The sequence below is a fragment of the Gobio gobio genome, assembly GCF_949357685.1.
Source record: "Gobio gobio genome assembly, chromosome: 9".
Taxonomy (NCBI): Eukaryota; Metazoa; Chordata; class Actinopteri; order Cypriniformes; family Gobionidae; genus Gobio; species Gobio gobio.
In genome coordinates this window covers 47,743,950-47,766,690 of record NC_137115.1, presented here as the reverse complement: position 1 = coordinate 47,766,690, position 22,741 = coordinate 47,743,950, and the positions used below count along the sequence as shown (strand labels likewise).

Sequence of the window (22,741 nt, the reverse complement as noted above, 5' to 3'; positions counted from 1 at the left end):
TGGGATAGTAAAGTGTCCATCGTATGCACACTTCAGAATCACGCCGGAAGTAGTAGGTCATCCGGGTACTTTTTGCCTACTCTTTTATGAGTACTGTAAATTCGGACATTCTTATTTTGTCATACTGTTTTTTTTCCTACTATATATTAGGGAAGTATGGGATTTCAGATGCAGTCTTTTTTCTGTTTTATTTTATTCATAGTAGTTTTTTTTCTGTTTTTTTATTTTATTTAGTTTTTGTCCCATTTCCTGCTGTAGAGGAACATTTTGATTCTTGAGTTTTGATCACTATTGGGAAAATTGTTCATTCTCTGTGGACAAAGGTTGCACTATGCTTTTTGAGAGCTTTCATGCCCTAGGACATGCATGCATTCTTTAAAGCAGTCTTTAACCAAACTTGCTCGCACAGCATAACCCTGCATATTTGAAAATACCCTGTGGCTCCATTTGACAGTGGGAATTAAAGGTGCCTTGTTATTCCCTACCATTTTATTTATGGAAAATCACACACCTGAAAACTGTTTTAAACGATTTAGGTGACTTTTTGTGTCCGTAGTCATTGCCATTTGCTACCTCACTTTTGGACACGTTCAAGCGCAAATGATAGACTGCTGCCTCCCAAAAAAAAAAAGAAAGTATTTAAATTATGCGGACACTACCCATTCATTTCCCTCAAATCTAGGACGCTGCCTCAACTAAAACATCCATCATTTTCTGCTGGAGGCTATTTGAAAGGAAAAGCTGTTTTTAATGACACCGCAATACCTGTTGCTTAATGAGTTTGTATTTTGAATTGCCTTTCTGTATTAGTGAAAGTAGGTTTCTAGGCCTCCCTGAAAAATATGGCTTGTCTTTTAATATCAGAAATAGCCTGCCTAAAATCTTAGGTTATATTTTATAGAAGCCGACGGATGAAGGAGAATTGAGAGTGCCGAGAGGTCGATTGTACGTAGGGCTTTCACTCAGTGTGGCGCTCACAGCGTTCCCTCACCATGTGTTTGGCAGTCTTGAAGCACTGCATCTTTGGCTTTGTGCTTGTAGAGTTGGCCAGAATCTTATTGATTTCCTTTTCACAAGACTTTGAACAGGTAGCGAGGTCACGCTGTCGATGTTACTTGTTCAGGGCTGCATTTGTTTTGATCGCCCTCAGATGACTGCGAGTATTATGTAACGGACTCAGTTACTGAGTCGTGACCCTTGCGTTGCCTCAGAACACAAACTCTGAGCTGCAGTCGATCTGGCATGATTAAGTCAGAACCTATCAAAGCGCAGTTTTGCTGAAAAGTTTTATAGCACTGAAGTGGTTGTAGCTTACTGTTGACAACTATGAAAGAAAATGTCTTTCTCCAATTATAACTAATAATGCTGCATAGATAAATAGACAATAGTTTAAGTAGGTTGCCTTTCTTGAAGTTCATTTTTTGCTCTGTTGCTTTTGCAGGTTTTTTTTAAATGGCATTCTACACATTATTAAAGCTGAGCAAAAAGCATGCTCTGTTAAAAAAGGAAAGATTTCTTTGGCTCATTTGCTTATTCATGCCTCCAAAAAAACCCATAGGAATATACCCATAGAAAACTGTCCCTCATTAAAGGTCAGATCATTTTTGATTTGTACTAAAGCATAAAAATGCCATATGTTTGCAGAGATGTAGAAAACATGCTAACTTTCTAAGAAGAACAGGGCTACAGGGCTATTCTATTTTGAAATATGTGTTCCCTGTCAGAATGTCAGTTTCTGTTTTCGTCTGTCTGATCCCGCCCACTGCCAATTTACCTAATGGTATTGCGACTCCCTGGATTGCCAGTTGGTGGAAAACCTGACCTAAATTGCCTCAGCGACAAAACGTTGCAAATTATTTACATTAGCTCATCTACTTTATACTGTAAGGCGCATCATCTTCAATCTGGCAACCCGCTTAAGCATCAAGCTTCAGGAGGAGGGGGCGGGGAAAAAACTTTCCCCAATATTTTAAGAGCCCTATTTTAATGATCGGAGCGCATGGTGCAGGTACACTTAAAGGGTTAGTTCACCCAAAAATGAAAATTCTGTCATTAATTACTCACCCTCATGTCGTTCGACACCCGTAAGACCTCCGTTCATCTTCGGAGCACAAATGAAGATATTTTTGTTGAAAGCTGATGGCTGAGAAAGGCTTCAGATAGGCCTCCATTGGCATTCAGTACATTTACACTCACAAGACCCATAAAAGGCACTTAAAACGTCGTTACAAAGTCCATCTCACCACAGTGGCTCTACAATAATTTTACGAAGCGACGACAATAGTTTTTGTGCGCAAAATGAAAATCTAAATAACGACTTTATAACCTCTTCTTGTCTTCCGTGTGTGCATCCACGACGCATGCGCGAGAATATGACGTAGCGCCGGGGTTCGGGAATCCATGAAATGCACACTTTAGTCCCATTTTGAGCACTACGCCGAGACCTAAAGCATGATCAATGTAGAATTCAGCAGCTTAGATACGCGCGTCTTCCTCTGCTTGTAAACAAATCGCTTCTGGGTCATGTGTCCGAACGCCGGATCTGCGTCATATTCTCGCGCATGTGTCGTGGAGGCACACACGGAAGACAATAACTAGTTGGATAAAGGTGTTATTTTGATTTTTTTTTTGCGCACAAAAACTATTGTCGTCTCATCGTAAAATTATTGTAGAGTCACTGTGGTGAGATGGACATTGTAACGACGTTTTAAGTGCCTTTTATGGGTCTTGGGAGTGTAAATGTACTGAATGCCAATGGAGGCCTATCTGAAGCCTTTCTCAGCCATCAGCTTTCAACAAAAAAAAAAGGGCTGCTGCGTGTCCCTTTGTGTGTAATAAGCAGAGTGTACGCGTGTTGTGCATAGGCGGATATTACTATTTAAATAACACCATAAATACTGCACTATTGACTTTAGACCAGGTTTTTGTTGGTCAACGGCGCAGTCTTTTTCAGTTGTCTCAAAATAGCAACACACTACTAATGCGCCTGAACACACCCCGTTTTCAGACCAGCACGCCCATGTATGATTTGCTATTTAAACGTGGCGCTGGACGTGAAAATGATAACTGCGTCGGGCTGAAACTAGCAAAAAACACTTGCGTCGCACCTGACATCGCATTGGGCTGAGCGTATGATCGAAGGATGCTTTTAGGGCTAATACAAGACATTCCAGTAATTTTGACAAAAGCTGTACATCACAGAAATCCAAATGTTTATGTTTTCAAGACAAAACATGTATACATGCATACATAACATATATGTTAAACAAATGTAGAATTTTTTACTACAAGAGGCCTGAAACTTTATATGATTGTGTGTTTTGCAGTAGGACGCTTGTTACGAACCCACGCTAAGCTCATATAATTAGCAAATATGAGTCTTTTGTTTCAGAAATAGGCAACAACAGATCATCCCGCCATGACATAGGTTTTGGTACAGCAAGTGCCTTTTCTATGAAAGTACTGTAATGGCTTAATTGCTTCATGAGGACATGAAATGTTTTACATACAAGCTGAATACTGTGTTTCAGTGAGTCGTAGGAGGAGCTCATTTGACTGGTTTATTGAATGAAAGATGTTTTTCCAAAAAGCTTTAAGTAAGTGCGGTGAGCTGGAGCTTTTCTCCATAAACAAAAGCCTGTGTGTTAGGCAAGGCAAGGAATTCCTTTTTTATGTACTGTTTCATGAAAGTTAAATCTCCTTGGCATTATCTGTTTTGTATGTCACACGAGAGTATTTCCATTGCTTAAAATAGCCATTTAATGCTTAAAATAGCCATTCTGAAGCATGAGGGTATAAACAAACATCCAATTCTCATAATTACACTGTTTGTGTGCCTGTATTTATAGTGAGCATGATTGTATGTATATTTAGAATTTAATTCAATTTAATTGACACAGGTCTGAAATGTCTTTGTTTTTCTTTTCATCCAACAGTATATCAAGATTCCTGCTTCCTTGGATTCTCCTGATGCTTTCCGTGTCTTCTCCTTCTATCTGTCCAGTGACAGTAAAGACAAACCTCAGGCCAGCTTTGACTGTATTCACCAGTATGTTTCTGGGTAAGACACTGATGCAAAAATGAATCAAATAAGGGGAAAAACATCACAAACAATAGTTAAAACAAATATAATATCATATAATATAATATATCATGTAATATAATATATTATAATATAAACTCACTTTTTTAGACTTGCTTATATGTGATTTCATAGTTTTTATTAGTATATTGTATTTTTGTACATCTAGTTTATCTTTGTAGTATGTTTAGTATTTAGTTTATCATCTTTTTTACACTGTGTCCTTTTTGTAAAGCGCTTTGAGAAGTTGCATTTCAAGGTGCTATATAAAATAAAGTTTATTATTATTTTATATTATTATTATTATTAATATCAGGGGTCATGACATGAGATTTTTTTACCATTAACATTATTTAAGCAGAATATATAAGATTTTTTGGATTAAAATATCCAACAACCACTAGAACAATGTTATATATTTTGTTAACTTGTGTACTTACATTATCCCGAATGTTTCTAAGAATGTTTAAATCCAGAGAAATCAGCAATTTAAACCAGGACATGGACCGTGTCCGTGTGTCGCCTATCAATGACATCATACCTGCGTTACCCTAGATTTCCGGTTTATATTATGTGTTTTATTAGACAGGTGAGCAACTGTTTGGATACATTAATCGACAGAAAAATAATCATTGTTATATAGCTCAAGTGTCTCATAGTAACCGCCGAGCGAACGCACGGAGTAGCATTATAACAACTTTCAACACACTCAAATGTATCTAATATGATAAAACAGCGCTGCGTTACCCCACATACACATGAGCGGAAGAAGCGGAAGCGCTGGTCTGCGGTATAATAAAAGCTCTGAAATCATCAAGCCACGCCTTAGTTTTGAATAAGCGACCACTAGCTGTGAAAAATTATATATTGTGGCTTTAATGCATCCTCCCTATTATAAACAAAGCATTTATTTAATCAAGCTCCAAAAACAGCTCGTTTTGATATTGTGGGATCTGTGATGTCACATTTGCATATGACCGCCTCCAGAGCAAGAGCAAGACAAAATATAGCTGCGAGCAGCCCTTAACGGGGCCAAGCGCAAAGAACTAGACAAGACATGCCACCATGGCTGGGAGGGTTAGACCAACTGCAACAATGAGCAATTAAAGGCATTTTAAGATGATTTTAGTCAAAAATGGCTGAAAAATCACATATACAGTCACTAATAATATCATTTAATGGTTTGTCACTTTCGACCAATAGGTGGCGCAGTAACGAAATTGATATGGTGTGGTCAGAGTGAGATGACAATGACAAAGGCAAAGTTTGGTGTCATTATGTCAAAGCATTGCAGAGATACAGCCTCAAGAGTAATTTTGGCATCATGGCTCAACTTTGTCGCTGCAGTATATGAAAACGGTTTTGTTTGTTGACATGAAATTAATAACTTTTTGCTGTCATGGTCTGAAGATGTTACGATTCGATTTTGGTGAAAATCAGGCAAATAGTCTAGGAGGAGTTCGAAAAAGTAGGTTTCTGAAGGAAATTAAAATGGCGAACAGAATGTTTGGCCAAATATGGCAAAATTGGGATCTATGTTCTTGGCATGACCCAAGGAATATATTGAGACCATTTTTATGACAATAGTCAAATTTAATCAAAAGTTATTAGCATTATTGGAAAATTCACTATAACTTTTGTCCACAAGGTGGCGCTGCCTTGCAACTTTTTGTGTACTTTCAGGGCCTGGTGACAAAGACACACACCGAGTTTCGTAACGATACGCCAATGCGTTTGTAAAACATAGCACTTTGTGACAAAATTCAAAATGGCCGACGCCCAAAATGGTTGATATGGGAAAATTGGGTATGGCATGGCTTGGCGTGATGCCCCGACTCTAAAGAGACCAGTTTTGTGATATTTGGTGATATTTGTGATATTTCTTAAGTTATAATCAAAAATATCCAATTTTTGTATCTCTGGACCACTAGGTGGCACTGCGCTGAAACGCTGCAGGCAGCCTCAAGTCATGGGTGGCATAACACACACCAAGTTTGGTTAGAATATGCTAAAGCGTTGCGGATATAGGGCCTGACTTTCATTTTTGTGGGCACTTTGTCGATTTCGTTCAAGCGTTATTCAATAAGAATTTGACTAATCATCTCGAGTCTAATACGGTTTGGTCAGCATGGTCTGAAGATGATCTGGTTCAATTTTCGTGCAAATTGGAGCAACGGCCTAGGAGGAGTTTGCAAAAGTAGGTTATTCAGTTAAATAAAAATGGCGGGAAAATTATTATGACGGAAAATGACGTCATAGGGTGCAATCGAATTGGCTTGAGCCAAGGAATTAGAGGAAAATTTTTTAGAGAATTTTGTTTCTAGTCCTTATGGTTCAAAAGTTATTAGCACAAATATGAGTCAAACTTTGGACAGGTGGTGGCGCTAGAGGGATTGTTTTAGAGATTCCAAAATTGGTGTGGTTAATGCTGGGACTGTCCTCTATTTGTGTGCCAAATTTCACAACTTTCCCGCAAGCGGTTCTATGGGCTGCCATAGACTTCGTGGCGGAATAATAATAATAAGAAGAAATCTAACGATTACAATAGGTGCCTGCACCTTCGGTGCTTGGCCCCTAATAATTATACATCATCGCACCATAGGCCTCATCCACCGGCATTCAGTAGTTTAACGGCTGACATTTGCTACACTGAATGCGAACAATGCGTCAAAAGCAAATAGAACCCATTATAATCACTGATGCTGTCTACCCTGGATACAGTATACAGATGCACGTTCAGTTTCTGACATACTCCACGCACTTGAATCTGTTTACAGGATAAATTAAAGAGTGAAATTTTTAACAGCTCATTTGTGTCTCTGTACTTGAGAAGGATCCCAGCATTGGAAAAAAGTGTATCGTTTATTTTAATGCCGTCTTATATCGCGTCGGAGGATTGCATGTTTGTTCGCAGCATTTTATTTTGTAAATGAGGCACAGTGTAATGAAGAGTTTGCAAAGAAACTTTGCGGCTGCAGCAGCTGCATCACAAACCTTAAGGAAATGATTTCATAATGCTTTGTCTTTAAATGACAGGTTTATATGGATGTTTTCAAAACACTTAATCATGCATGCAATAGTAAGGGGGCGAGAGTTTCCTGTGCAGTGACATCAGCCAATCATAACAGTGGCCATTTACTGACAAGACTTTAAGGGTCGCCCCTTAAAAACTGATCATTTCAGACAGAGGGTCAGAATAAAGGTTTAAAAAAGAATAGTTTTCCACATAGGCATTCGTTTTTCTTTGTGCAAAAAAACTTTATTAACATAAGTGAACCTCAAGAAACATTAAAATAAAAAAAATCCATTACTTTAAACTGTATAAAAATATGCTGTTATTTTCTCACATAGTGACAGATCATACTGACCAGGAACTGTCAAGCTCAAAAAAGAGAAGAAGAAAAAAAACACCATAAATAATGAATATATTATTTTAATAATTAATAAGTCATTATTCACTGATAATCACTAAATTGTTCATGCTTTTACAACATAAATCTCTTCTTAATTACTTAATGCAATAATAAAAGTTGTTACGTATACTCCTATTACTGCCATTAGTTATTGTGTGTCTTGAATAAATCTGAGCTTTGAGTGTTGTGGTTGTTTGTTAGGATCAACATTTACTTGGACCTTTGAACTCAAGTTGCATTACAGTATTTAGCGTCACGGTTGGTTGTGAAGTTGCTGCCTCTTGATCGGGGTGGCACTGATCTGTTCGCTCTGCAGCTCAAAGGAGACTTGTAGTCTCACAATACTCCACTTGTCTCGCTGAAGAATAGCATTACATAGGTTTGTGGGAAAGAGGATGCAAAGCAATTCCACAAAAACCGGTTAAGGCCATTAGTCATAAATTAGTCACCGACTTCCCGGCTGCTTTGTGGACAAAGGGAGCAGCTGTAACACTTAGAAATGCAGAGCGAGCAATTAAACATGTCAGTCTTTATATAGCTGGTTGATGCTCTGAGCTTTTAAGAAAATATTGGTGAAATTTTCACACTGAATTTGATCTAACCTTTTACTCACAGTGTTGTTAACTTTTCTTCCAAATCAAACAAACCTTCCAAATCAGTAATTAGTAAGTAAACCTGCAAGCCAATTGCGAGTATTTTTCAATTATTTATAAAAAAATATATTTACTTAAAAATCATTGATCTAATGGTATGATTCAAATGTTTTTTTTTTTTTTATAGCCCTGCTATAAATGTTTTTTTTTAACCGTATTCATGAAAGAGTCCTAAAAAAAGGTGTGTATATATACTCCGATCAGGCAGAACATTATATCCTAATATTATGTTGGTCCCCCTTTTGCTGCCAAAACAGCCCTGACCTGTCGAGGCATGGACACCACTAGACTCCAGAAGGTGTGCTGTGGTATCTGGCACCAAGATGCTGGCAGCAGATCCTTTAAGTCCAGTAAGTTGCGAGTTGGAGCCTCCATGGATCGGACTTGTAAGTTCAGCACATCCCATAGACGCTCGATTGGATTGAGATCTGGGGAATTTGGAGGCCAAGTCAACACCTCAAACTCGTTGTGCTCCTCAAACCATTCCTGAACCATTTTTGCTTTGTGGCAGGGCACATTATCCTGCAGAAAGAGGCCACAGCCACCAGGGAATGCAACAATGCTTAGGTAGGTGGTACGTGTCAAAGTAACATCCACATGGATGACAGGACCCAAAGTTTCCCAGCAGAGCATTGCCCAAAGCATCACACTGCCTCCACCGGCTTGCCTTCTTCTCATAGTGCATCCTGGTGCCATGTGTTCCCCAGGTAAGCGACGCACACACACCCGGCCATCCACGTGATGTAAAAGAAACGTGATTCATCAGACCAGGTCACCTTCTTCCATTGCTCCGTGGTCCAGTTCTGATGCTCACATGCCCACTGTTGGTGGTGGACAGGGGTCAGCATGGGCACCCTGACTGGTCTGCGGCTATGCAGCCCCATACGCAACAAACTGCGTATTCTGACACCTTTCTCTCAGAACCAACATTAACTTCTTGAGCAATTTGAGCTACAGTAGCTTGTCTGTTTGATCGGACCACACGGCCCAGCCTTCACTCCCACGTGCATCAATGAGCGTTGGTCACCCATGACCCTGTCACCGGTTCACCACTAGTTCACCGCCAGTTCAACCCACAAGAGCTGCAGTTTTGGAGATGCTCTGACCCAATCGTCTAGCCATCACAATTTGGCTCATGTCAAAATTGCTCAAATCCCATTTTTCCTGCTTCTAACACATCAACCTTGGGGACAAAATGTGCACTTGCTGTCTAATATATCCCACCCACTAAAAGGTGCCGTGATGAAGAGATAATCAGTGTTTTTCACCTGTCAGTAGGGCATAATGTTATGCCTGATCGGTGTATATATATAAGAAATATTTAATATTTCTTAAATATCTATTATTATTTATTATTATATAAATATGTTATGTAAATTAACTTTTATATTGGATGCGATTCATGCGCGATTAATCGTAAAACTTAATATAATGTGTATATATTTAGTACAATATTTTAATATATATAATTTATAAAACAATGTTTATGCATTCAAAAATAAGAATTTTAATATAACATTGGTAAAGGTTTAAATAAGGTTGAATAAATAAATAAATACATGTAATATTATGTTGTTGTTGTTGTTGTTGTTGTTGTTGTTGTTTTTTCTCAAACAAGCATTTCCCTGGCATTTCAACAAAAGTATATATTTTCCAGCTTGATCATTTAACTCACTGTGTATTTCCTTTTAGAGATGGCAGGGAGCATCTGGAAGGTCAGGGCAGTATTCAGGACAAAATCACGGTGTGTGCCACCGACGATTCCTACCAGATGACCCGCGAGCGCATGTCTCAAGTGGAAAAGGACATCTGGAGTCGCTCAGCCATTGAGATCAAACCTGGATCCACACGTCCAAGTAAGAATCTAGCTCATACACGCAGACAAAGGACCACTCCACCTGCAGACATAATCATCACTCATTAAAACATGTCTCTTATCAAAAAACACATTTATTTCGTCCAAAATCAAGTAATCCCACCCTAGTAGTATCGTTAATTACGTTCATATGGTTGATAAACCAGAGCGTTTTTTGATCAAGGGATGGTTGTGTATCTAGCCTGGTTAAAACCAGACCATTCTCAGTAGTAACTGAGTTATGGTCTGGCAAAGCTTCATAGACAAATCATTTCCAAAGGGGCGTCACCAACGGGCGTCGCTCAAATGCCTCTCGGCGCAATTGGATAGACCTAAAACCAATCAGAGCGATGAGGGAGATGACGTATGCAGAGCGACGGAGAAACATCTGACTGGCCATTTCTCAATATGCGTTCTTGTCTGTACTTGTGTTCTCAAATAGGAAATGTCCCCGGTTTCCATTTCAGAAATCTGGTCACCTTACCTAAACCACATATTAATGTTTAATATATTATTTTAAAAATGTAAACGAAAAGAGGCAGGGTGTTTTATACTTCGTTTTATTATAAATATATAAGATAATCAATGTAGGCCTAGCTACGCGTTGCCTGAACCACATTCGTGTGGCTATTATTATTATTATTATTATGTTTAATTTTAATTTTTTTATGAAATGAGGCAGTGGTGTTTTATGACATATTTCGTACGCGAACTTCTGACTTGCGTCCGTGACTTACCAAGTTTGACTCCGGAGAACGAACTCCCGAGGACGGGAGGACACTAGTCCGCCTACTATGCTCTTGACAGTATCACTCCGTATATATTTGTATATGTAGTGCAGGCAATGCATGTTATCTTCAATGCATGTTTATAACAAAACGAAATATATAAAACCCAGCCTCTTTTCGTTTACATTTAAAAAAACACACACACATAATATAGGCTATGATTATCACTGTAATAAATTAAATATGACACAAAACACAACCCAGTCTCTTTTTGTTAAATGTCAGTTTATGTGTGATCATCAATAGCAAATATAAAAGTATAAGTAAAAGGTATAAGAAGCTATACAATAAATAAAGCAATTCAGTCAAAGTCAGCGCTAGACTACAACGGTAAGGTTTAATATCTTAAAAATATAAAGTTATGAAACTTCACTTTGCCCTCAGACAAAACGATCTGTCTAGGAACAAATTATAGATTAATGAGAGCAAAGATCAGCCGTTAGATCTACACAAGACGAGACGGTTTAACCACTACAGAGACATCAGAGCCAGCGGCAGACGGCAGAAGGACTGGCCGAGGAAAGGCGCCTCTCGGCGGGCTCAATGATCGATTGAGCACCGCTGAACCACTGGAACTCACAACTCCGAAAACGGCAGATCAAATTTGAAAAAAAAGGCGCTCTCTTTATAAATAAACCACAGATTTTAGCTTTAAACAACTTCATTCAATCCTGAAAAGGACTTAAAACTATATTTTGTAAAACATTAACACTACCAGAGGACTCTCGCTAAGGACCCATTAGTTTAGCCACCAAAGGGCCAAGCTGGTATCAGACTTTTGCCGAATCCAGTCGGTAAGACAGCGATAACATCTTTTTTAGATATAAAGGCTTCGAGTGTTGTTCTTTGCTCTGGTTTTAACGAAAAGGAGAAGTTTAAATCGCTTAAAACAGACGCGATAGCTGATTCGAACGAGTGATGCTCCACAGCAGCGGAAAATCTGCTTCAACGTCGCTGCGCTGTCGTCATCGTGTAAAACCCGCCCCAACGTTTCTAATTGGTGCCGCGATTTCTAGGGTTTAGAAATGGGTTTGAATGGGGTCTTTGCCAGACTACTTGCAGAGCAAATCTAAATTTGCCGGAAGTTGTCTGGGTTTTCCCAGGCTATTGTGTATCAGTCGAGCCGTGTAAGATGCGTTTCCCTCCCCCAATACCTCTTTCTCAAGCATTTATCTGCAGATGACACAGACATGAAGCCACAGACCTGTTCCATTAATCTGATTGAGACTGCCAGAAGTATGCGCTAACAAGTCTCATGCTGGGTGGATGAAGTTTAGCCCAGGATTTTAATTACCATGGCTGGGGATCAATTAGGTTTTCATCTGCAGAAATACTGAATTATACATAGGGTCTCTCTCTGAAGCAAAGTCTGCAATTCCCCAAGCGACGAGTAGGGAGAAGGACACGCGTCGTTCTGGTCTCTCGTGTCTAAAAAAGGTGGATGTGTGCTGGAGTGAAAGAAAGCACTTCAGTTGTTGGAGAAAATAAAGTCTGTTTGATTCAAGGCAATTAAAAGCCCTGAATCGCTTTCACTGTGTAAAGCAAATAGTGCCCTTCCAGACAAAGCCCTGCAGAATCCTTTTCTTTTTTTTTGTCAGTATGCATCTCAATTTGCCTTGTAATGTAAACACATTTGGGCTGCACTGATTGCTAAGGATATAATTTAGGGACGGACATTATAGGATGATTTCATATAATAGGTGTGTTTGGGTCACATTCATATTGCGACTGAGTTTATAGTATTTGCTGTGGCTTTTTTTTCCACCTCGACAAAAAGTAATACTGTCGCCATGCATATTTTTAACCAGCTCCAAATGCATATGGTGGTAGAAACGGAGCCATGTCCTTGCACAATTTAGTGCCTGGCAGATGCATTTGTTTGGCTAAAACGAAAATAAAACGGCCTCCAACTTTTTTCCCATCACTGTAGTCGAGCGCAGAAACCTCTTGCGGTGGCACGCTGTATTTCTGTGGTAAAGTAATGGTACACTTACTGTATCTTCTAAATACTGCTTTGCCATCATAGTTCTCATAGTCGGCAGAGACTTTCAAATGTATGGCAGGTATTTCAGTGGATGTTTAATTAGAAAGATCAGAGGTATTAAGGTCGCTCTGATTTGCATGCTGGTATGAGGCGTGCAGAAGAGCATCATCAAACATTTAGTATTTACTTACTGTTTGATGATGTTGGTTCTCATTCATTTAGCCTTCAGGGCGAGTACAGTTGTCATTAGTGGTAAACCGATATGGATTTTTTTGAAGGCCGGTATCTTAAAGAGCACGGTTTCAAATGGTTCTCAGCGCTGTCAAAATAAAAGTCTATCGACCAATCAGAAAAACGTATCAGCCGATGCCACTATTTAAAGGGGACCTATTATGCAATATTCACTTTGATGAACATAAATGTGTGTCAGCAGTGTGTGTACTAGGGATTACCGGTTTCACGATAAAATGTACTGACGGTTAGTAATATCGTTTCAAATTGTATTTGTGTTTGATTATCACAATTTTGAAAACTCGCGGTAAATCCTGTCCAGCCAGCATCAGTCTGGCGCAGGCGCAGCATTGTTTTTTGAATGAGAAGAAATGGCGGAAGGCAGTGACCGCACCGGGAGTTTTTTAGCCTTCTAAGGCCCTGTCCACATGAACACGGGTATTTTGAAAACCTGCATCATTATCTATGCATTTTGGCCGTTCGTCCACACGCAAACGCAGTATCCGGACACTTTTTTTGAAAACTCCTGCCAGGGTGAAAATTTTTAGCAACTCCGGTTGCAGCGGTGTCGTGTGGACAGTGAAACCGGAGATTTTGGCTTCTTGCGTCAGAACCGGAACCGGCAATAACCTTTTTTCCAGGCTACTGATTGGCCAACATGGCTTTACGGTTAGGGTTATATTGCCACCTGTTGGTTTGGCATGCTCTTGACTAGGGATGAAACGATTACCGGTTTCACGATAAACCACGATAAAATTTAGTGACGGTTCGTAATATCGTATAAAATTGAATTATCATTAAAACCGCGTGTGATTATCACCATTGTGAAAACTCGCGGTAAATCTTGTCCAGTCAGCGTCAGTCTGGCGCAGCGCACCGCTGTCTTTTGAATGAGAAGAAATGGCAGAAGGCAGTGACAGCGCAGGGAGATTTTCCAGCCTTCTAAAAGGACCAAATCTGAGGCGTTGTCATATTTTGGCTTTAACAAAAGTTCTGAGGGAAACTTATTCGAAGATGGTCACATTGTCTGCAGAACATGCCAGAAGAAAGTCGCTGTAAAGGGGGAACACGTAAACTACGAACGCAAGGCAAGTGGACTTTGACCTCAATACCAAAACTACGTCTGGGAAATAATAACGTGAAGCGAATGAACAAATTCAGACAAGACTAGGGTGACATTAAAAGGATAATAATCAGACCTTGACATTAACAACCGTCATTTGCGGGTGTAACGTTATTTCGGCTGCACACTAGCCACTCTGGCGGTTTAACTTATTATAGTCTTCTCAAAAGCCATCTGTTATAATCGCGTTGCGCATTATAACCACTTAAACGTGTTTCTATTGAGTTTATGAATGCAATGTCTCATAATCAGAGGCGTTCAGATTAGCCGGAGTTTTGTTCAGAGCGCGCGCCGCTCTCACGCTGAAATCTGCACTCAAAGCGGAGATGTGTGTGCGATGTACGCAGGAGATTCACTCATCATACAGTGATTGACTGTTTTTGTTCTATTTCAGCAGCGAAAATGGTTTTAAAAAAAACAGCAGAACCACAGAGCATCTGATATGACTGGCATAAAGTTGGCGAATTTAGGGGCCGTCTCTAAAGTTACAAACAATATTGGTAACGTTATACACGTTTCAAACTTCACTAGCATTTGAAGAGAATCATAGTCATAAAACTGACTGTAAAGTGTTCATTTAGGTGTCAGGTATGATGCACACATTTTGATATTTAATAAAATAAACTGTCAAATCATATGGAAATATGGATATGCATTATTTCACTAGGATACTGTTTGGGCTCTTACACAAAATATGCTAGATTTAAATTTACCATTGCTGAACACTGATGAGAATATTGCTTGAGAATATATTTACAGAGATAATATTAGAGATTATATTTACGACAAATTATTATTATTTATGCGTTGCTATTGACGACGGCCATTATAAGGAAGGAAATCCCACTGAATAATATCTAGCTTAAAAAAGTGCATAGAGCTGCTTTAGTTATTTGTTGTTTGTTGATTTTCAAATATAAAACTTGTTGAAATGTTTTAAGTGTGTGCATCTGTTCTTTTTGAACACTTTCATCTCGTTTGAACAAAACCGTGATAATATTGATAACCGTGATAATTTGGGTCACTATAATCGTGATGTTAAATTTCCATACGTTTCATCACTACTCTTGACAACGAGTGTTTTGCGTTATGTTGACGCGTTTTGGTTTTTTTTTAAACGGAGGAGGGAACAACTCTGTTTATAAAATACCCGTGTACGTGTGGACTAGCCCTAAAAGGACCAAATCTGAGGTGTGGTCATATTTTGGCTTTTACAAAAGTCCTGAGGGAAAGTATGGTCACCCTGTCTGCAGAACATGCAAAAATTAAAGTCTGGGCAATAATTGTACACAAAGTTGAGAGTTGAAATATTTTATCTCACTCACTTGAAATGAACGTGAAGCTTCCACGAAAGAAACGTTTGCAGCAAGTGGCTTTGAGCCAAAGACGAACGCACAAGTTCAGACAAGACTAGGGTGACATTTAAGGGATAATAATGTATATTCGTTGTACACTTATCACACCACTTAAATAATTACGGGGACCTGTTTATAAATCCATTTTGTACAGTGTACAAAACAATCGTCCAGACAAGATGATCACAAGAAGTTATAGTAATAATTATAGTAGTATTAATAGTAAAGTCCTCTGATTTAATTTTCAATACAATCAAAAGCAGAGACGCAAGATGCATTTGAATGAAATGAGAGTGTGATACATGCGCTGTTATAATGCGTTCCTATTGACAACGGCAAGGAAATCCCACAGAATAGAATTTTGCTTTAAAAAGTGCATAGAGCTGCTTGTTTTATTTGTTGTTTGTTGATTTTCAAATATAAAACTTGTTGAAATGTTTTCAGTGTGTGCATCTGTTCTTTTTGAACAAAAGCGTGATAATCCTTTAAAAAATGCCAAATATCAGCCTTGGCAATATATCGGCCTACCACTGGACGTCATATGTTTGTGAATACGCAAACTTTTTTTATAAACTACCCATACACTCTAGCATTAACTATAAGCACCTTTTATCTATGTTTCACTATTGTGGCATATTTGAGCATGTAGACATGATTGAACAAGTGATTACTGGGCTTTGTGAGGTAAAACAGTTTGATTTGATGAGATTGCCCGCAAGGCTAGATTTGATTAAATGTTTGATGTTGGGAGTTTTATGACATCTGTCTACAGTTCGTACAGTATTATCCCCCCAAAAACACAGTAAAGTATTTTGAATGCTTTTGCAGACAGAAAGTGTTTAATTCAGCTCTTTTTGCAAAGCGCAACATGTTTAGGCGTCAAGAGGAATTCAGTACTTTGTGTTTTTTCTCTCTCTTGATTGTCAGCATGTTGGACTCTGTAACAGTCAAACATTCCTCATAAATAGAGTCATTGTTCTCATAGCTCCGTGGTTATTGCAATTCATAATGTAGTTAATTCCACTGTTGAGATATGAAGACAGCTCTTTTAAGTGTAATGAAATGAATGCAATAGCAGAAAAAAATTGGTTACTTTATTTTAAGGTGTCCTTGTTACAGTGTAATTATACATTTAAGTACTGAGTATTTTTTTTTAACTACATGTACTTTAGTGTTAGGGCTTGGTGTTAGGATAGTTGCATGTAATTATGAATAATTTATAGTAATTACTATAGTAACAAGGACACTGTAAAATCAAGTATTTTCTTTTTAATAAAGCCATTCTGTTTATGGCTGACTGACTGGCTCCTGTTGTTGAGGCAAACTACATCTGTTTCTACAAATGTATGCTGTCACATTTCCTCTTAAAGACTTTAAAGGAGTTGTTCACCCAAAATAAATCTGTCAAAGTTTGCTCACTCTTATGTCATTCCAAACCTGCATGACTTGTTGTTTTTCTATGGAACTTCTAAATAATGTACTGGTTACTTTTTTCCCCATAGTGTTGAAATAAATGTGGTTGAAAATGACATAAATACATAAACGTAGGCTATCATTAAAGTGCTTTTGTGACTTATCTGCTATATTTAGTCTTATATGATAGCTTTGTATGAGAGGTTGAAAATTGCTACATTTCAGTTTTTCAAGAATAATTATTCAGTGATATTTCAAGATGATCTTTACAGTGATTTTAACTGATCTGATTCTTGGTCTTAATGATTTTTTAAGACTGCTTGTACAATGCTTTTAGGATGCTTTGGGGCAGGTTTAAGGAGATATTTGACCCAAAAAATACAGATCTGTCATTTTCTCACCCTCTTGTTGTTCCGAAAAGAACACAAAAGAAGAACATTTGAGAAATTCAATGAAAGTCAATGGTCACCAAAACTCTTTAGCGACCAACATTCTTCAAAATGTTTTCTTTTGTGTTCCACAGAAGAACTAAAGTCATACAGGTTTGGAACAACATGAAGGGTGAAGACATTTTTAAGGAAACTTTCCCTTTAAGTTAATGTGAAGATTGCTTAAAATGACAGTAAATTGATTTAACCCTGTCCATTCAGATTTAACTCGCAAGACAACAGTGTAGTGTGTTTCTACAGCAATAACAAAGCCCTAAAGCAGTATAAATGGACGCATGAACGTTATGTAAAACTGGATGCGCACAGTTGCATAGCAGTCACTGTATGAACGGCTTATGCTTCACTTTGTCCTATTGCAACCTTCAAAGTACAGCTTAAACTTCTAATAAGATTAGGCATGCTTGATATCTATTAGCACTCCTGTGTCCTGCTGGCTCCAGGTGAATTAGCACACTGGTGGGAAGATGGAAAGCAGAAAAAAACATCTCTATTTTAGGTGCATCCGTTTCCACAGCTTAGATATTTGCACAGGAGAGAGCAACGTTTACCGTCAGCTCTGTTTCACACACTCTACGGCCCGCCCGGTGCACATCCGGAGAGTGGGTCATACGAGTGCTACGGGGGCCGTGATGTTTACTTAAAGCTGTATTTCCTAAAGTGGTTCAACGCTTGCTGTTTACACTACTGTATGTGTGACAGTCATTTGTCACGGCCCCGCCGCTCACCCCTTCTCCGTTATGTGTGTGTCTAATTTCACCTCGGGGCGGATCGGTTTTGTTTTGCGTAACGAGAGCTTTGGGATTTGAGTGGCCCCAGAAGTTCTGTGCTATTTGCAGAGCTCTCGGTTTATTTTCAGTGCCGAGGAGGCAGTCGGGTTAAGCAATAATCTCTCAGCCCGTTTTATGTCACTTTTTAAAAGTCTTATCAGATTCTGAGCTTGTTTTAAACTCTTGTGAAGATGTTGAAAGGCATTAAGGAATAATACAAGCATTGCTTACAAATGGTAGAAAAATGTAGTTAGTATAATAACATTATTTATTGCGCATTTAGGTAACGTAACAACTACTTTTAGATTACTTTTGTCCTAACTTATTTTCACATAGAATTCAGCTGGAAAGTCTTTTACTATATTGATATTAAGAGAGAAAATATATTCCATTTAGGGCTGTGATAACTTTTATGCAATACTTGATATGCGAACCAAAATACATGTTTCACATTCTTTTTGTGAGAAGCATCCCTACAACTTCTGAAAGTGAACAGCAGTGTTTTACTGTAGCATTATGTAAAAAGTGTCATGTAACTAACTACATTAGGTTTATTTAACAACAGAAATTAAATGTACAAATAAAACACTGCTTAGTCTTCACTGTGTGAATTAAATGTACACTGATTCGTATCAAAGCTACAAAAGTTATTCCATCAAGAGCAGTGAGTGACTGTCTATGTCACTTGATTGATTAACATTAAGCACACAGATGGAAGCAGGTTTATTAGGCTGCTGTCACTTTAAGAGCTGCACTGATCCAATATATTGTTACACGCTCGCTTTCTCAACTGCTGATTGTGTTTATGTGAATACTCACCAAGATGGGCATTTTAAGCTATATAAGCTGCGGAAGAGAACTGAAATCAGATTAAGTGCTGTCCGAGAGGCGGTTTCCTGTGCGCGCGATTACTTCACTTATTGCGCATAATAACATTAAGCATGTCACATGAATGAAACAGTCATGTGTCTAGTCTGTTCTCTGTTCTCTGCTGTCTGCATCAATCTAAAACGTAGTTTTTCGTCATTCAGTTAGCATTGTAATGTTTGAAGCGTAAGCCATTGTGATGTGCATATCGTGATTATGCGATATTTCGATAATTTTGATGATGTGATGATTTGATGAATTGATGATTTGATGAGCCCTAACTCCATTCCTTATCAATAACATGAAGTGCATTAAACAATTGATGAAAGGATAATTAAATCATAAAAATGCAAATAATAATAAATAATTTTTAAATAAAATCAATCAAAATAAAACACTAAAAAGTAATTACTGCCATTGTATTAAATATGTAATCAAAACAAATAATTGTTTTAACATTATATAATCTAATTACAAGTACTTTTTTATAATCCAAATTACATATAATCAGTTATTACTCAGACCTCAACAAAAGGTGCATGATTTTGTTTTACAGACCAAGTAACAATATTAAAATATATTTTGTTTGTTTTTCTTCCCTCAGGTAAATGTGTGAAGATTAAGAAGAAACAAGGCCTGCCTACAAGCTCTGACAACATTAATAGACATTCACCCAGCAACAAGAAGAACGGTGGACCCAGCTTGGTGGCCCATAGGCCCTTGAAGGAACGTGTCATTCACGTTCTGGCCTTAAAGCCCTACAGCAAGCCAGAACTACTGCTCTGGCTGGAGAGGGAGAAAGCCAGCCCCAAAGACAAGGCCGACCTGAGCGCTGTGCTGGATGAGGTAAAACACAAGTGCATGGCATGCTACAGTGCAAATGCTCAACAACCCAAATATCTACATAAATGGAAAAATGTCCAAACCTCGGCTGGAATTTGATGACAGTTTTTCGTATTACTGGGCTTTTTATTATAAATTAGTTTCAATTTGATGATCTCACACTAGAGACTCACACTGATTGTACTTGTGCCATATATAAATATCACTATTTTCAGCATAAATTACGTGTCATGACCTTACAGGTCAGTAAGATTTTTTGTAATGTTTTTGAAAAGTCTCTTATGCTCACCAAGATTGCATTTACACAATCAAAAATACAGTAATATTGTGAAATATTATTACAGTTTTCTATTTAAATAGAAATGGATTCTGAATTTTCAGCATTATTACTCCAGTCTTCAGTGTCACATGATCCTTCAAAAATAATTTGAATATGCTGATTTGGTGATTTGATTCAAACCGCTAACTCATAAGCCTGTTCAAGAGTGTTTAATGAATCATTTTCACTGACTCATAAAAGAGAACCCGTTCATAAGAGTCATTCGTTCACAAATCAAAAGTCGTGACTTGCGCTGTTCGTTACTGCATGCAGGAAACACTTTCTGAAAATGTAATTAAGGCCACTCCACAAATGATATCTGACCATCTGCGTATGAATGCATACAAAGTTTTCCTGCCTGACGGATTTTAAATGGTTTTTATTTTTTGTCACTTTCGTGACCACTTCAGTTCTAGTCTGGAGCCTGTATAATATGTTGTTAATTAAAATTCTCTGTCAGTGTTACATTCTGCACCAGTGCCAATTTTTTTTTTTTTTTTTTTTTATCTCACCCATCAACCCTACTTCAAAATACACAGTATTCAGCTTGTACAGATAATATAGTTTATGTCCAGAGCTGCTTCTCTATTGCATTTGGGCAGACGAGATGGCCGTGGCTGATTTTGCCAGTAGGTTTATTTGCTGAATGTTTCCTGCTGCGTTTATATTCAGGAGTTCCTGCACAGTCAACAAGGGGACGTTGCGGTGCTAGCGGTAGCAATTAGCCTGCTGCCTTAATGATATTTAGAGAATGGATCATGTTTTGACAGAGGGAGGGTTGTGCTGGCTTCATATCCCATTTGTAGAAGTGGTCTACAGAACGTCTTGTGCTGCAATACGTTTATGCTTTCTGTTTTACATTTACGAGGTCTGAATTGAATTATTGTCCTCTGGATGTATTTAAGAATGTCCTTAAAAGGCCTATCGTATGTTATTTTTCTCTCTCGTAAAAAAATCTCAAGTGTCATATTTCTTCAAAAAGATGCTGACTGAAGGAAAGCTTGATGGTTCGAGTCACTCTTGAAATATTGCTTGCTTAAGTGCATTTGGGAACAGAGGGCAGTTTCTGATTAGGAGAATAATTCTATTGTATATTTCCTTTCAGGTGGCTAAACTCAATCCCAAAGACCACAGCTTTACTCTAAAGGATGATTTCTACAGACATGTGCGGAGGGACTGGCCCGGCTATGTGGAGGAAGAGCGCCAACTCATTCAAAGGGTGTTGGCAAGGTACATTTTCTCAATTCTCACAACATTCCTTTTATCTTTTTATAAATATTTATTGCCAGTTTAGTGAGTCAGACCCTAATCTACCATACTTAAACGTACAATATCTTAGTAATTGGGCTGTAGGAGTATACAAAACAAAAAAAGGGTGTTAGCTGTTTTTTGTTTTTTTTAACAGAATAATTTCTCAATACTTAGGTCGCCTTTTCAAAACTCTTCACACAGTTCTTCTAACCAATTTTCAGCTTGGCACAGCTTTTCAATTCTCATTCAAAAAGCTCTAAAACTACCAAAACACTTGTCTCAAATCAGGCCATTCTTAAATTAGCACACAAGCAAAGGTTTTTGGCGCAATGATATTACTCAGCGCCTGAAAATAGTCCCCAGCACGCTCCCTGTGCAAGCAGGTTGTCATGTTGGTTAAGTTGACGGAAGTTAGCCTATTTTCAGGTGCTGTGTAATATCATTGCGCCGCTGCACCCATAGCAAAGTTCCTTGATTATTACGCAGGAATGAGAGTATAGTTCCTAGCCATATCGGTCTAGAATATCGCAACTTTTTATTTTCCGTTGGTCTTAGTACACGATGTAACGACAGAAGAGTCAAGTTTTAAATAGGAAAAATATCGAAGCTCTTTGGTCATTTTTTTAGCGAGATGCTAACGGTCTAATCAGATTCAATGATCTATGCTAAGCTATGCTAAAAGTGCTACAGCCAGACCCGGAGATCGGCTGAATGGATTCGAAAACGGTAAAACTCAACTGTTTAACTCTAGGGGAGTTGGAAAATGAGCCTATTTTCCAAAAAAATTGAGTGTTCCTTTAATATTTACATTTAATTTCAGCTGTATTTCAATTTAGGAACATGCTTTTAAACTTTCATAACTGTATTATTTCCCAACTTTCTTTGACTAAGAAGGGCTGATGACGTTTAGTACAGTATTGTCATCCAGGCCTTGCCCCCGCAGTCTGCCGAGATGTGTTTTGGAGACCCTATTAACTACGCGTTTTAGCACAGATGATGTGGTTAATAGGCCTGTCTGAGCAGGAAGCCATGCGATTCACTGTGCTGTTCAGCGGAATTATGCTGAAAGCTTCTGTGCAGCCGCATTCAGTCCCAGAACAATAGGGGAATAAACGGCAGCCATCCTGCCAAATGCATGCTTGGCAGCCGTGTTTTTTGGGAGGTTTTCCACACTCCGCCTAACTGACCGTGTACTTCAGTCTCTTCCCTGCCTTCACCTCTGCCTCTCGATTTTTATGTGCACAGTCAAAGGGTCGTAATGGGACAGCTCAAGACACTCTTGCAATAATCCCCAGAATGGGACTTGCACAACATGGCATGTTTGCTGAAACGTCCACACACTTCTGCTG

General features: G+C 38.5%; 1 protein-coding gene across 2 annotated transcripts in view; it reads left to right on the top strand.

Annotated features, from left to right (window-relative positions):
* The window catches only part of LOC307131377 (RNA polymerase II elongation factor ELL2), a 379,314-nt gene that overhangs the window by 347,558 nt on the left and 9,015 nt on the right, over window positions 1–22,741 (top strand). For both annotated transcript variants that reach the window (XM_079824988.1, XM_079824987.1), the window contains 4 exons: window positions 3,936–4,060; window positions 9,840–10,003; window positions 19,584–19,825; window positions 21,247–21,371. In XM_079824988.1, coding sequence (XP_079681114.1) covers window positions 3,936–4,060; window positions 9,840–10,003; window positions 19,584–19,825; window positions 21,247–21,371 — 656 coding nt within the window. The remainder of the gene's footprint in view (window positions 1–3,935; window positions 4,061–9,839; window positions 10,004–19,583; window positions 19,826–21,246; window positions 21,372–22,741) is intronic.